The sequence below is a fragment of the Amphiura filiformis genome, chromosome 20, assembly GCF_039555335.1.
Source record: "Amphiura filiformis chromosome 20, Afil_fr2py, whole genome shotgun sequence".
Taxonomy (NCBI): Eukaryota; Metazoa; Echinodermata; class Ophiuroidea; order Amphilepidida; family Amphiuridae; genus Amphiura; species Amphiura filiformis.
In genome coordinates, this window is record NC_092647.1 from 29799087 (window position 1) to 29816164 (window position 17078).

The window sequence follows — 17078 nt, forward strand, 5'->3', positions numbered from 1 at the left end:
TGTGTCGCAAATTCCAGTAGTGTGCATAGTCCTGAGTGGCGGTCCAGGAACAATACAAACTGTTTACGAGGCTGTTGAAAATGATACTCCAGTTATTATAGTAAATAAAACCGGGCGAGCGGCTGATTTGATGGCTAAAATCTTCCACGAGTAAGTGATAGTGATGATGCAGATTATTTAATATTATACTTTTTAATGTTCTAAACTTACAGAGTAACACTTGATTGCGTTATTGGGTAATGCTTGTTCCTTGCTTTGTTCGTGTGTTAACAGTATTAACACTTTATTCATAAGTTCAAGTGCAATAAGTATTACTCTTTTTGTGCAGTCTTAATTGACATATAAATCTTAACTTGACATGCCTTTATTTTGCACCGAATATGCTTCAATTCTGTTCTGTGGTGTATTTAATGCAACGGGTACAGATAATAATGGAGCAGCGATATGGGCAATACATTAGAAAGGGCAAGGTGGCGCACGGCAAAGGCTTCGACTCATAATCGTGACTGAGGTAATTTATGGTCGTGGGTTCGAGTACCGGCAGTGCTAACGTGTGCACGTGGGCAAGGCGCTTTATCTCGCTTGCCGTACCCCACCCAGGTGTAATGGGAAGTTGGTTTTGGAATTAGAATCTAAATGCCGAGAGGAGATGCTATACGGTGGCACGACCGTGGAGAGAGAGCTATGTGTAAGTCAACATTTTTAAGTTTGGGCAAATTCTGTCGTTTTGTTGCTGTATACCTATTTATAGGTATCAAAGTAAAGTCTACGTAAGGGTCAACCAGGTCAACTAACCATTTCATATTAAAACACTTCGCGACATCTGCATCGAATTTTGTGGACTGTATTTCCATTTTAATGCCATAATGTGTGATTTGCATAAAGAAATATATTCCTATTTAAATGTCAGTTTTCACTGAGCATATTGCCCCTTTTAATTTCGAGCCAAACAAATGAGGTAAAACTAAGAGAGTTGCTATTTCATTCTAGCGCATATAATGCGTGTATTAGCTTATCGATCGTATTTATATTATCATTTAGATATTGCTTTTTGCAACGTTATTGAGTATTTTGTAGATGTAGATGTAGAACATGAATATTGGCGTAGCTTCACACAGCTTCATACAGATTTTGAAAAAGATTGCTCTTAAAGTGGCACGTACTCAGAAAGTTTGAAAGGCCCCTTGGTGTCAAGTGTTATACACTTACTTTACACAAATAAATAGTGCGAGTTCATTGGACAACCAGGAATCCGAGCAGTTGCTTTTGTACCGTAAGTTTATAACATTTGACCCCACTTGGGGACATTCAAACTTGTTGAGTACGTACCAGTTTTAAGAAGCATACTTTTCAGCTCTGAATAAATAAATGTAAATAATGCCAATTATTCCTGACGAAGTTTATTAAATATCACCTCAAACCCCAATAAATTTGATATTAATAACATAAAGATGTTGCATAAAGTCCGAAATTCTCAAACTAAGCTCAAATTTAGCCTCCTTAAATCCGCCATTTTAGACAAATGCACTACATTATGAGCACCATAATGTAAACTCACGGAAAGCACATTTTCTATCAAACATTTAGTTTACACCATTTGTCTCGACACACCCCAATTATTGTTTACCCCGTGTGGTTTATGCAGACCCCTTCAGACTAGTCTTGGCACTTCGTGAAGAAATATTCCATACTTAATGTCAAGTCTGTAATTGGACTTAACATACTCTATTTCATTTTGTTCCCTCAGGAAGCACTGACGTATGCGATGACAAAAAACACAGGGGTGAAAAACCGAACCAAATTTATAGGATTCATACTGGAAAAAGTGAATATCAAAGAATATATGACAAATGAAAAGCTTGAAGAACTCTACAATAAGGTATTCTTACATATTTAATCTCGTCATCCAACGGGGGAGGGGGGGGGGAAGATATTACATATAGGGTGGTAAAATACTAAAAAAAAAAAAGGTGATGACCAAATATTCTGAACTTGGGGTAGCGTGTATGCAGCTGAAAAGTGCAATGTCCTCAACTTTGTAATTTTGAGATTAAAATTAGTTTGGGCATATCCTTAACTTGTAATTTGTCGAGTAACTTGTCGAGTCAGAAATGAGTTTTATGTGTACATTCTGTCGAAACTGTAATGAATTTCCAATTACATCTCGCACCCAGGCGGCCCTGCTTATCATCTTAAGCCCTCACTTTGGTTTTAGTTTCTGATCTGAATATATCTTGTGCACTTTTCAGGCTTCGAACAACGATGTCTTGAGGAACCTTTTAGAAGAAACTACAAAGAAGGTAAATGGTTGCACAATTCAATAAGATTATCACTATAGCTTGCGCTGATATGAAAAGCAAACATGTAAGAAAGAATGCAAAAGTACAAACCATTGTATGATTAACATTGTTGTCACTTTCAGACTATTCAGAAGGAAGGATGGAAGAAAAATAAGGAACATTCATACAAGCTGTCGGACATTGAAAAGGTCATCAAGAGATTAACGGAAGATGCTATTGACATAGATTGGCATAAGAAATGCGAAGCAGACAACGAACAACGTATGTGTTTTCTTTGAAAAAACAAAGGCACATTCACACACACACACACCCCAACGCACCCCCGTGTATACACACCCCTGCATACAAACCCAATATATGTACTGCATACCCACCCACAAACACGCCCACCCAACACAGAAAAAAACCCAGTGAAAAATGAATTAATATAATACTATTGCTTGACTTTTTTTTATAAAGGTTGCTGGCAAAAACTGTTTCTCTATTCTGTTCTGAACGGCTTTGATGCGATGGCTGATGACTTCTGGGAAAGAGGACAGGAAGCCATACCCGCAGCTCTAGCAGCAAGCAAATTATACAAATGCATGGCTTCTCTCAAACAAAATGAAAGTGATCAGTGGAAAAAGCGCATGCAAGAAAATGCCGAGTAAGCACGCAGTTTTATATTAAATTTATTTATTTTAATCATATTTATCCAGGGTAGCCCAATTCAGCCAAATAGCTGGTCTAACATGGGGCCCTGCTACACATATATACAATAATTTAAAAGCAACAATCAGGTGGTGGATGACGTGCATTCCCTAAATTCAGTACATTTTCATCGTCAACCGTGTAATTGAATGGGATTATTTTGAAATTTTAAAACGCTTGAAATATCACAAACAAATAGGCCTATGTTGATAAATAATATAAATACAAGCTAAAACCGTTGGGGTTCGATAATGAACCCCACAAAACTAACCGAGTATATGGAAAATGCCATACGGCCGGGCGGTTTCACGAGTTGCCGGCTCGATCATGTCATCCGCCGCCTGGCAACAATTATCAACATACAATTTATATAGTACAACTCTTAGATACAAATTTAAAATACAAAAATACATACAATATTCAAAGTAAATAAAAACACATCATTTACAAGTATATGCACAAAATGTTAGGACTTGAATCTTTGCTTGAAAGTCTGCATATTTGTTGAGCTTCTTAATTCATTACTCAGCTTGTTCCAAACTTCAACCCCACTGTACGAAAAAGATGATTTAAAATATTCAGTATCATAACCATTCATGCAAGGCGGTAGAGCCAATAAATTTGTCGTAGCTTGTCTGGTGTTAACATTATGCTTTTCGTGTATATAAGAAAACCTGTTGATTAGGTACTGTGGAGCCATATCATTTAGACATTTAAACATTAACAGAGATTTGAAATACATTGCACGATTCGGAAGTGATTCCCATCCTAATATAGGAAACATTATATCAGAAGACGTAAGGTAATTGGCACATAATATTATTCTTGCACATCGCTTCTGTAACACACTTAATTTACGCATATCTTCATTGAAGCGACCAAACCACACTACACTACAATAGTCGAACTGCGGTTGAATAAGAGCTTTGTATAAAACATTAAGAGTGCGTACGTCAAGAAATGTTTTAAGACGTCTTAAGAGTCCTATTTTACAAAAAAGCTTCTGTATAACAGAGTTAACATGATTGTGCCAGAGTAATTTAGAGTCAATCTTTACACCAAGACATTTGGCACTATGAACTCTTTCAAGTTGACAATCATCAATGGTAACTGAAAAAGCAGAAACTTAGGCTCACTACCAATAAGCATAACGTTTGTCTTTTCAGTATTAAGAAACAACTTGTTAACATTTAACCATGCCTTAATTGCAGAAAGATCTTCAGTGAGCTTTTTAGAAATAATATCAGTATCAGTACCATTTACAGACAGCGTGGTATCATCTGCGTACATGGATATTTTCCCATGTGATACTACATTTGGCATATCATTGATAAAAATGAGAAATAACAATGAGCCCAATATACTGCCTTGGGGAACACCAACTTTCATTTCTAGTGAATCAGAAATAATACCTTTAAAAGTAACTCTTTGCTTTCTACATGACAAATACGAAGCAAACCATTTAACTGTATCTTCAGATACTCCAATATCGTGGAGCTTTCTTAGCAAAATATCATGATTTACGGTGTCGAACGCTTTTCTAAGGTCGATAAAGGCAACACCGGTCATTTTACCGTTGTTGATGCCCGTAAGCCAATCGTCAACCATATCAACAAGAACAATTAAAACACAAATCGGTTTCAGTATAATTTTTAATTTGCAGTCATGTGTATTGTAATAAATCATTCACCGACGTCACTCGCATTGAAGCACTAAAGATAAAGAGCAGAACTCTCCAAATTAGCAGCTGATAAGACATTGCTTTTACAGCACCGTCCATTTGGAACAGTCTGCCTCAAACCATAAGATCCACCGGCTCACTATTGATCTTCAAAAGGGCCTCAAATCCCACCTTTTCCCACAAATATGCCATTGTTTCATGTTTCTTTTTTTATCGCTTCATTCTTCTTATTGTTTTTCTTTTTCATGTTTATTGTTTTAATGCGCCGTGAACTCCTGAAAAAGCGCTTTATAAAAAGACTATGTATAATTGTTATTTACATAGCTTTGTTGTGGGGCCACCTTGTTACGAACCTAGTAATTCTAATTTTATTTCTGTTTACCAGAAAATACGAAGATTGGGCGTATGATATTCTAACCCGATGTCACGATGATCGGCGCTTCGTTGTGAAGATGAAGCCATGCGACCTCCTTACTCGGGTCCTGCCAAACTGGGGTAATGTAACGTGCCTTAATTTGGCTGAGTCGGCCGAGAATCTCAAGTTTTATTCCCATCCTGTTGTAAGGGACCTTCTAGATGAAAAATGGAACTCGGATATCATCGCTTGCCGAATGGTGCCTTCTCGATGGAGACCATGGAACTATATACTGGACCCAGTGAGGGTACGTGCGTGGATATTATATGATTATACAGGCTGTATCAAAATGTTTGGTACCCGTCATTTGTGATGTTTATTGACAAGCCTGCTTCTTCATTATGCAACATCGGTTCTTCTTGAAATGCTCCAGATTTATGGCTTTAAGACCTTTCATAACATTAATATATAAATCAGGTAGCTCCTAGTCCTATGTTGCATTTTGAGGTGGCATTCTTGTCCATAATCTCTGGAGACAGCCGAATCTGGATCAGCACTTTAGGGCAACATATCCATAATTATTTAACGGTAATTAGGGTGATAAGCGATCAAAAAGGGCGGCATACAGGGTTATTTATTAACGATGTAGCATCGTACGATCAATATGACGCTGATCACTGTTAAAAAATGATATGCTGTCTCTAGATCCCATGTTCGCTAATTTAACAAAGAGACGACACCAGAAACGGTTGTCTGTCAAATATATAACGATATGATGTCATACAGGGAGGCCCATCATCCTCACATTCTTATTCCAAGGATACGTTAAATAGCTTCATAAAAAAGGTTATTGCAGTAGCCCAAATAACAGTAAGTGCAATAAGTGGTCGATCACCCTAACGCTACTTGATTCTTGAAATCTTGAATACCTATTATTTTCAATTGTTTTCACATCGTAATATTTCTGTTTGATTCATCATCAGCTAATGCTGTGCTCGGTATTCCCGTTTCTCATTCCATTCTTGGTTACATTTTGGAGCAATTCTACTTCAGCAACATCTTGTTTACAGAAGATGTGGACATATTACAATGCACCTTCTACAATCTTCAGGCACACTGTAGTAAGAAATGATTATGTTCTTTTCCCTGATATTGCCATGAATATAGACAAAGTGACATGTGACGTGAATCTGCCGACCAAATGCAGGATGCAAACATGTCAGCTATATGATTATACATAAATGAGGGATTATACTAACAATGATATCACCATCGTTATCAGAATTCGCCATAATGATCTTTATATGGCTCAACCATTTCGGTAAACCATTTCCTAATCCGTGTAGCTGTGTACATTATTATAACTGCAGTCACTTACAAATCAATTAATTGACTTATTTGTATTTATTTACATTTTTCACTGATCTATTTGTACCAATATCTATTCAAATTCATTGAGAACAAGATCACATATATTCGTGTCAAACATACATACAGCTTTGTTGTGTATTAAACTATAGCCTTTAATATAAGGGGTGGTTTCAAAACCCAACCACCGGACAACCTGTCAGAAACGTTATTTTAACCGCATTCTGTTGCACAGTTCCGAGCAATAACACTAGGTTCAATCGTTGGTCAGTCTTGAGAGAATCCTTTAATTATATTCAAATAATAATTTTGAAATACAGGTATCTCAGGTAGTGTTCGTCATTCTGTTCTCATACAACCTATTATGGGGAGATTTTAACCTCAGTCCTCCGAGAACGTCGTGGTTAGATACACTGCTATTAGTCTGGGTTTTGTCAATGCTGCTCGAAGAGGTTCGCCAGGTGAGAAAATATGATCATGCTAACAAATCCGTTTATCTGATTGAACTCCCGGGATTGAACTCTACATTTTCTGAATCCCTATGGTCAGTGGAATACTTTGGAAGCAATTTTGAATTTTGGACCCTAATTGCACTTTGAAAACCTTTTCACGCCTAACGTTATCCCGACTGAATAGTTACTATGCATTTTTGTATTCCCCATGATATGAAGAACAGTTGGTAGTGGTACAGCTACCCATATCCCACTGAATTGTTGGGCTAGCTCATCCACTAACTAGATTACATGCTAACCACATGCTGCTGCACCTTTTACTCGGATCGATGGAACTCTCGGAGACTTTTATTGGTTTATACATACCATGTGTGGCACAGGACAAACTTCATATCGATAAGAATATCGATCTTACCAAATCTTACAAGTATAGCGCTGATTTCCGGGTCGGCAGATGATTTCCTGTTACGTATTTGTTGGTAATTTGTATGTTTGTATTAATGGCGTACCAAGCAGACGTCATCCTTATAGGTCAGCATCATTATCACCATTTAAGCTTACTGATATTAACCCATGAATCGTAAAACGTGAGCTCATGACTGTGGTGGAAATATACCGGTAATGTCATACGTATATCACCATATGCTTATAAAAACTTAAGCTTACTCGACATTAACCGTGTATAGATGAGTTGACCTATGATGTCACATGTTTACAAAATAATACAGGCAGGCAAAATAACACAGGAGTGTCTATGGAAGACCACATAAATATCTTCAAAACCCAAATTTTAAAAACCTTTGAAGTTTTGTATGATGTTATGTATATAGCTTGATGCATTTGTAAACAAGTTTGATAACATTTTTAGTAGCATTTGCTTTGAAACCAAAGTTAATGAAAAAAAATCAACTTCTTCCATGTAAACTATAGTGTTTTTGCCTGGCAGTTTTGATCTCAGATCAACAGAGGGCGTATCAAATGTAAACACATGTCAACTCATCTATACATTCCATTGTTCGTATAGGAAACGATTAACCGTGTATAGGGTATATTGCTGATCCATTTATTATCCTTTTCTGGTGCATTGTGGGACAGAAAAGGGGCAAATCGATCGCTAATTTGCCCACTTTTCTATCCCACAATGCATCAGAAACGGATAATCAATGGATTAACAATATACCCTATTAACTTCTGTTAGGAAAGGTAACACTTTTGTAAATATCTTAAATAAACATATTATCAATTTTAAAACATTTCTATTATTTTTTTGATTGTATTTAGATGATTGAGTGGGAAGCAAACACGTTTGTTCTGCGTTTTAGAGGATGGTGGTCTGACAATTGGAACAAGGTTGATGTACTGGCTCAACTCCTTTTTGTGTTTGGAACATGTCTTCACTATGGTTCAGATCATATCGTCACTGAGAAAGCCCGAATCATACTTGCATTTGATTTGTTCATCTTCTATGTGCTATTGCTTAAGTACTTCACATTCGTGAAACGAATCGGTCCGAAGGTTTTCATGATTTTCAGAATGGTATGTACATCGCTCAAGAAAGGATTTAATCAGTTCGAGATTGTGGCGCTAGCAATAAAGTTCCAAAAACATTTCTAAAGACTTGATGCAAACATTCTAACACAATGTTATTTAAGAGTTGACAAAATTATTTTACAGTTTTTTAAATGACGTTATGTAGTGCTTTTCATAAACGTTTTAGACGTTTTCATGACCTTTATATATAACCTAACATTTAAATGTTATCAAAACATTTTGAATAAAACCATCAATCGTTTATACCCTTTTTAAACCCCGTTAATATAACTTTAATGTTTTACGAACAAATGTGTGTGTGCTGGGATTCAACATTCAGCGTGAGATCGGTAGAGTCATTTGGTACTTAAATCGTGTTAAAAATCATATCATTGCTATACAGTAACAAAAGTGTCCCCAAAATTGACCCTGGGGTATTCCAATTTAGAGAATCAGACGAGTAGATATTGTGAACCCCATTTAGAGCACCCTACGAACACTTCATTAAATAATGTAAAAAAAATGCTTGGTAAATATCATCTTTAAATTTTCGTACCTTTAGTTCATCGATTTGGGGTTCTTCCTATGCATCCTCTTCATTGTTCTCGTTGGTTATGGTATCACCGCACATATCATTCTTTATCCACAAGTGACCCAACCAAAGGATGTTTTTGAAAGCGTACTTTACCGACCTTATTTCCAAATATATGGAGAACTATTCCTTGAAGAAATCACAGGTATGAATTAAACTTCTAATTCTGTAACTGGAGTGCAAGAGTCGTAAACAAGTCGATGGGGGAACTGACCTTAGTAGATTCGTTTCGAAAAAAGTAGTTAAAAAAAAGTCAAAAATATACACAATATGAAAGATGAGGCAACCGGTTTCTTCAATTTTCTTTTCTTTTTTACATGGAACAGCAACTCCGGATGATGAAAATAACTCGTGTTCGTTTAATTCAACTGATATGGCACTAGGTGCATTGCCGTGCGCCAGACACCCTAGGGTTGGTGCTGTCTTGCTTGCTATCTACCTGGCTTTCAGCAATGTTTTGCTTCTTAACCTGCTTATTGCTATGTTTACGTAAGTTTTATGGTGACATAAGATAAATAACAAAGGCAAAGACAGAAAATAGCCGGAGAAAGTGTGGGGGTGTGTGTGGAGGGTATGGGGCGTGTGGGGTGAAGAGCCGGGAGAGAGAGAGAGAGGGGTTGGGGGAATCGGGGAAGTAGAGAGGAATAGAGTATTCTCCAATATCCGAGAAAATACTAGACACTTATGTTATATTCACTCCCACCAGAAACTGGGTAGTTTTGTGCCTGTTAATAAAAAGTGCATGGTGACATCAGTGCTGCACGTTATTTCATCAAAACAGCCCGATATGAAATCATGGGTTCAATATCAGACTCAGTGCAGCTCAGTTTTAGCAAACTTTACCGCAAAAGGTTATAAAAAGTTGTCAGAAAACGTTTAAATGTCGGGTTATATAAAGGGTATATTAAGAGTATAAAACGTTTTCATAACCTTAAAAACATTTTTGATAATCTACTGCTCAGCAAACAAAAATGTTTTACAGAAAACGTTTAAATGTCGGGTTATATAAAGGGTATAAAAACGTTTTAATAACATTCCAAAAACATTCTTGAAAACTTGATACAAAACATTCTAAACAGAATCTTATTTTGGGGTTGAAAAAATATTTTGCGAAAAATGTTTGCCCAAAATAAAAACGTTTTCATGGCCTTTATATAACCCGACATTTAAATGTTATTAAAAGGTTTTGAAAAAAAAACATTTTAAGAACATTTCTGTGTTTGCTGGGTTCAAATATTTGAACATAATGTTATTTAAGTATTGACACAATATTTGGCAAAAATGTTTGCAAAAATAGTTTACAATAACATTTTTTGAAAACATTTAAAAATGTTGTTGTAGTGTGTTTTCATACAAAACGTTTTAAAACATTATCATGACCTTTATATAACCCGACATTTTAATGTTATTAAAACGTTTTTACGTAAACCAAAAGCCAAAATATAACTTATTTAATACGTTATTAAAACGTTTTTGTGTTTGCTGGGTAGGAGGAGGGAGGGATTGGGCAAATGCTCCGGGTGCCGTGTTGATGGGCCCGAATCGGCCTGTTTTTGTATGGCCATACATAAATCGATGAGTGAGAAAGTCCGTTAGCTAAATTGGTGCATAACCCTGAAGACATTTGAACACATACATGTATATGATCCTGTGTCATATACTGGGGTATCCACAAAGGTGGCTTTGTTCCATTTTGATGTGCAGCTTGTCTCTTGAGTATTCCTTCACTTAGAAGATTCAATTAGGTCTTAAATTGAGGCTAATTTATTCTAGATTACTAATGTTTTTATCCTGTTTTAAAATATTTTAATTATTTCCTTATGACGTTTGGCATGAAATTTGCCAAGGGTGGCTGAGGATTAGGGCGAGGAGGATTAGGGGGAGGGATTCATATCGTAAATTTGATTTAAAATCCAATAATTATAAATTCGAATCTAGTAAAAAAATGTCTAAATGGACTCCCAGATATCTAAACCAAGTAAATAAATACAGAAGTTCATTTAAAAGACCAATACTTGCTCAGAATGATTGTAAATGTGGACAAAAGAGGTGGGGTTACATCCTCCCTACTTGTTTTGTTCGCACTCTCTCATTTTTTAACCGATTTCCATTAAAAAAAGGTGTCAAAATGCTCAGGAGGATGAACCACATCAAATAAGATGTGTAGGTAAAATGTTTGAACCATTTAATTTTTTTACTATGTAACACAAAGATACCCCAGGTTGTGACACAGGACCATATCTTGAATTTTATGGGCTCCCGTATGGGCAGCCAGTGCAGCGTGTCCAGGAGAGGTGATGGGCTATCACGGCTGTCAGCACAGAATATAAGTTTAGCGGCTTTATTTAGAATATACTGTAAACGGTCCAGGTCCTTTGATATTGCCGTAATCCAAACGAGAAAGAATGAGAGAGCGAAAGACATGATTTTTTTGTGTCCTGATCAAGATATTCAGCGATGCAACGGAATTTCTTAAATGAACGTCAACAGAAGAAATAAGACTCAAAGATCAAAAATTATCCCCATGTTGCGCACAGAAGTATTGGGTTTAATCCTTTCATTACCAACTTTGATTTCAACCATTTAGAGGTTGGATGGCAATAGGATGGGGCTTCACGAAGTGGCTTAAGTCTTACCCATGCAGATCCTAGAACCTGAGATTGATTACAGATATCAGAACCGGGGATGGTGAATATCGCCCCTCAGACCCCCCCACCCCCACCCCCGCGTATGTATAAACAAGTCGTCCTTTTCACTTCTGCTTTTGACATCCAACACTTTTATGTTTAAAACAATCATTTATACAATAATAGTGAAAACTTTCAATGGCTTCAATTAGGGCTTCATTTCAATTCAATTTTGTACCCAATAATAGTGCCAAAATGGGGCCTTCATTTTCCAAAAGTTTCTCACTTTTGAGGGGGACACACCCCCAATCAGATCCACGTTCCTGCTGGCGCCACATGAGACGGATTCGCCGATCATTTGTTGGACGTTGAACGATCGAACATAATACGCCTGCAGGATTATTACCGGCCACAACGCTAGAGAAACAAACGGAAATCGGACCCCAAATCTCACCGAATCTTTTGCCGGACTGGTGATTTTGCCACCGGATAAAATATTTTTCTATACGGTGATGTACGTTGACCTAGTCCGTCTTGACGCATAATGCATAATGAACTATGACCCGGTGGAACATTGACTTTATAGTTAATTACCTTGATACTTTATTGTATTTTCAGCAATACGTTCAATCAGGTCCAAAAACAGAATGATATCCACTGGAAATTTCAACGATATGCTCTTATCAACGAGTTCATTCACAAACCAACCTTCCCACCTCCGCTAATCCTGATATCACTCATGGGACATGTTCTGCTATATATTTTGTTCGTCATCATTTGGTGTATTTGGTGTATCGGAGATGAAGACGATTTAGACTGGGCGGATTTTTTCCAGTTATTCCATCATATGCGTACGTTTTCAATTATTTGTTCTTATTTTTCTAAATAAGTAAATTATTACATATCTCAAAAACAAAGAAACAAGACAAATCTAGCAGATATAGTGGTTGAAGGCACGTCTAACATTACCAAATATACCAAATGTAGCTCTGATTGGCAGTGTGTTGATCTGTTGTAAAATCCATTGCTGCTGTTGTATTTGCTGCGTTTAGTTGCTATATATCGATGATGAAGACGAAAAGGCGAAATTACAATTTATAGAATGGGCGGATTTGTTCAAGTTCTTCCATCATATGCGTACGTTTTCAACGATTTTTTCTGCTTCTTTAAAATAAGGAAATCATTACATATCTCAAAACAAACAAACAAACAAATAAACAATAAAAATATACTGGTATAGATGTAGTGGTTGAAAGTCTAACAGCGTCAAACATGCCAAATGCAGTCCCGATTGGTATCTGTTCTTCTTACGTAATCACAGCATACGAGGGGCGGTCAAAAAGTTCGTAGAACTCGGTATGCTACTTTGTTGCACGGTATTGAATTTGGTCTCATTTGAAAGCTTGTTCTTTCAAAACATTACTGCAAAGATATTAGAATTTTGCATCGCTGTATGTGGGCAGGACACTCTTCAGAGGAAGCCTACCTCCATGAATTCACAGGTATACCAGAAGTGAACACAGGGTCATTATGGAAATTTCTCCGGACGGCGGTGAAAACTCAAATGAAATTTAACAATGTACAGTTGCTGTAAATGGTAATGAAGTCCTTGGTATTCAACAGCAACGAAATGGTTCTTACAGTTCAAGAATGGCATGAACGTCCTTGAAGATCATCCAAGGTTCAAATTACTTGCTGACGTCACCACTAATGATATACATGCTGGTACAGTGGCATTGATAATGAATAAAGAGCCAAATAAGAAAGATGAGATACAAAGATGAGCCACAAAATATGACAACTCTGATGAATGTGTTTTCAACATTAATCCATTAACATTTGGGTATTCCAGTATGTCTTTTAGGTGGGGTCCCAGAATCTTTATGTACAAAATTAATACCAATTGACATATTCAGGTCCACACCTTCTATACACTTAGAATGAGGACCGAGGCAAGTTTAATCTATATGTGGCTAGAGGTGATAAGACAAACATTAATCACTGGAATTACGCTCATCACTCGGTCACCATAGTGCAAGGTCTTCATCGCTGTTTCTGAGATCCAGGGAGAGTCTTGATGACAGATCATTTGCCAAATGAAAGTACAATCATAGGCATATATCATACAATTTTGATAGCAAAATTGAGGCAAGCCATCATGTGAAGAAAGTTGATGGTAGGAATGTGACTGTTCTCGGATTGTGTACGCTATTTTCAGTTTGTCAAGCTGCCATTCACGACAGAGGGGTCAGTTAATTAAAGTAACCACATTGTGGTTCAGGCATGGCCTCCAGTTAGTGAAACCTATTTTAGTATTTCAAGTCCTACCTTCATAATATCAGGTTTGCTGGTGATCAATACTGGTGAGCCTTCACTGAAGAGTGGCTCAAGGAGCTATCGGAAGACTTCCATTTTGTTGACATAGAAGGTTTCAAGAAAAATTACGACGGGTGCATTGAGGTTTGTAGTGACCATGCTCAAGAGTGAGATACAAAGAATTTGGCTAGTACTCTTTCAAGTACCTTGTTCTACGAACTTATTGACCGCCCCTCGTAACTCAACATGCTCAATGGTAGTTAAGATTGCCAGGGATAATGAATTGCTTTCTTCTTGACCCAAATGTTGACAATAAAATTGTTAACTGAATTTGATAGGAGTGATCATTATATGTATCTTAAATTCTGTTTCTCATTTTTCTTTCCATATAAGCCACCAATAAATTGATTATCATTATTATAATTGCTTAGGAAACTATTACGACGAAGAGAGTGAGAATGACAAGAAGAAAGTAAATCGGCTGGTGTACTGGGAAGAAAGGAAGGCAACCCAATGCAAACAACTACGTGAAAAACACACTGAACAAGTCCAATTAATGATACCGCCACGATACCTCGACATTATCGCAGATATCACCAAGGAAATTACTAAGGTAGGCTACAAACTCACGCTGTCTGTGAGATCTGGTATATTTTAAGGCATTTGTTGTCTTACTTCCTAAGCAGTTGAATAAGTGTGTAGATTTTAGCAGTTGAAAAAGTGTGTAGATTTTAATTGATGTGCACGGGATTCAATTGTATTCAACCAATTGTCTATGCCGACACTCAAATCGTTCTTCTGTTTCACGATACAATATATGAAGAGCTTGGTTTCAAAACTCCTTATCATCAAATTCAATTTGATTACTTGGTTAATTCCAAATAATTTTGCATTCTAAGGAAGAGTTGCATTACACTACGGTACTTAAAACCATGGACCTTTCAAAATCAATCAAATATTTTTTATAATTAATAACTGAATTAACCGAGAGTGGATGTAAGTGGTTTTGAAACCAGTCTCTTAATACAGGGTGTCCCAAAAAAAAGAGGCCCCTCATTGGGCCCTCTTTTTCTCCTATTTCTGAAAAATTGATTGAATATATTTTGGTATGTAAAGAAACCTTTAATCGTTAGCTTTAATAAATCAAAACAATTATTTCAATCGGCTCACAACTATTGAATATATGCCCTTTTGAATAAAAGTACCCGTTTTTCACTCTGTCCACGGATATCAAACAGAGTGGTTGGGTGGCTCGTGCTGTGGAGTGGCCTGCACGATCACCAGACCTCACACCACTTTTTTTCCTTTGTGGCAAAATCCAAGATCTTCGCAAACGTATTACTGAATGCATTCGCAAGTTTCCGGCGCACAAGGATGGTACGCAACGCAATTGATGCAATGAGGACCACGGCTGAAACCTATATTCGCCAAGGAGGCAACCAGGTAGAGGGCAGAGCAGCACAGTAAACTCACTTCAGAAGAACCAAAGACAAACCAAACAGCCTTTTAGGGCTATCTTTTTATCCTAAAAAGAGAAATGACATATGTTGTAAATAAAAAAAGAAAGCAAGAAACAACAAAGTAAGAAAGTAAAAAACATAATAAAACCAAAAGGCATAAATAACCAAGAAAAAATAAGTAATTGCAAGTAAAGCAAAAGAAGTCCCATTCGCCATCCATTTTACCCACACATTAATGACACTATTAACAAAACCCATTGCCCATAAACCGGTAAAGCCCATTCCATAAATAAAGTTATTTTATAAAGTTATCATTGAGGAATGTTTGATATTCATGCATGGTATGTGTACTCCTTTTCAATCTTTGCAGTAGCCAAACCTTCTCCGTGGACAGAGTAAAAAACGGGTACATTTCTTTAAAAGAGCATATCTTTAAAAGTTGTGAGCCGATTGATATAATTGTTTTAGTTTATTAAAGCTAACGACTCAAGGTTTCTTTACATACCAAATTATATTTGATCAACTTTTCAGAAATAGCAGAAAAAGAGGGCGCAATGAGGGGCCTCTTTATTTTGGGACACCCTGTATGTATAATTTGTATAGTGTCCGAGAAGGCATTAAGGCAAGCAGTATGCACATGAAATGGTCCAAAGTTTATCCAAAGTTATAGGGAAAACAAACATTCCATTATACTTTAGCTTTCTCATGTAAATCGAGTGAGTTAAGGGCTCGTGATCCACCTTTGCACAGTATTTTTGTGGGACCTGAAAGCACATCAGACGCACCATATTGCATTCTGAATACACATTTTATGGCATATTTTTAAAAATTGACATTTCAGACATTTTTCACTCCTCAGTTCGTGTTGAGATTTTGCATCTAAAATCCCACTAGTTTCTTATTATATTACATGTACATTCATGCCACAGTTCAAGTTAGATTTAAACGTCATTTTTACCCCTTAAATTCTGCGAATTTGCAGAGCTTCCGGGCCTTCCCACTGGAGCCCTTATCCCTATATTTTTGCAAGGGTCACTTGAAGCCCTGCAAAATATCAACAGAAACACCTAATATCTTGAATAGGCTCCTACCCATATTGGAATCTTGAGATTTTATGATTCACTAATAACAACATTTATCTCGTTATCAGTTACTAGAAAAATTTGACCCATTTTCTTTCCGTTTTTAAATCATTAATTTCTTTCTTCAACATGACTTACCAGGATAAACTACTTTCATTTTTTCCAGAGGGATAAGCATACTGATGAACCAAACCAATCTGTCAATATTTAAGAAGTATCTTGACATCGGAATGATTATTCTCTCAAATGTGTTATTAAGGGATCTGGAATGAGCGTTTTGAGCGTTTCGACATTATTTATTGTGGGACATTAGAGCACATCAGACATATCAAATTGCATTCTGAATACGAAGAATGTATTTCTGATATCAAATAATTTTCATTTATTTAAATTCACGATATAATATAAATTTTAAGACAAATTATTAAAATTTGATATTTTTCACATTTTTGATATATAACAGTCCTTGAAGTAAATTTTATAAATCTAATGACATATTCGTAAAGTGTATGTAGCTGGGAGAAAAAGCCGACGATCAATTGAAAATTTTGACCTTTCATATTGAAGATATGGATTTTTTCCCCAAAAGACCTAACTTTTTGGGTGTTTTGGGAAAAAATTCATA

The 17078-nt window shown here is 36.5% G+C and overlaps 1 protein-coding gene across 1 annotated transcript; it reads left to right on the plus strand.

Moving 5' to 3' along the window:
- Positions 1-1750: 1750 nt before the first annotated feature.
- Positions 1751-16772, plus strand: LOC140141850 (transient receptor potential cation channel subfamily M member 5-like). The gene is made up of 13 exons (XM_072163719.1): positions 1751-1879; positions 2250-2300; positions 2423-2561; positions 2760-2946; positions 5057-5333; positions 6010-6147; positions 6715-6855; positions 8128-8382; positions 8939-9113; positions 9295-9457; positions 12214-12446; positions 14343-14524; positions 16620-16772. Exons 1-13 carry the CDS (start codon positions 1766-1768, stop codon positions 16662-16664), a joined length of 2100 nt encoding a protein of 699 aa, XP_072019820.1. The 5' UTR covers positions 1751-1765; the 3' UTR covers positions 16665-16772.
- Positions 16773-17078: the final 306 nt, after the last annotated feature.

Bases quoted from the DNA above. Each gene is read 5' to 3' on its own strand.
- LOC140141850 (XM_072163719.1), top strand. From the start codon at position 1,766: ATGACAAAAAACACAGGGGTGAAAAACCGAACCAAATTTATAGGATTC. The intron at 6,148-6,714 runs GTAAGAAATGAT...TTTGAAATACAG, and splicing joins CAATCTTCAGGCACACTGTA to GTATCTCAGGTAGTGTTCGT. The intron at 8,383-8,938 runs GTATGTACATCG...TCGTACCTTTAG, and splicing joins TTTTCATGATTTTCAGAATG to TTCATCGATTTGGGGTTCTT.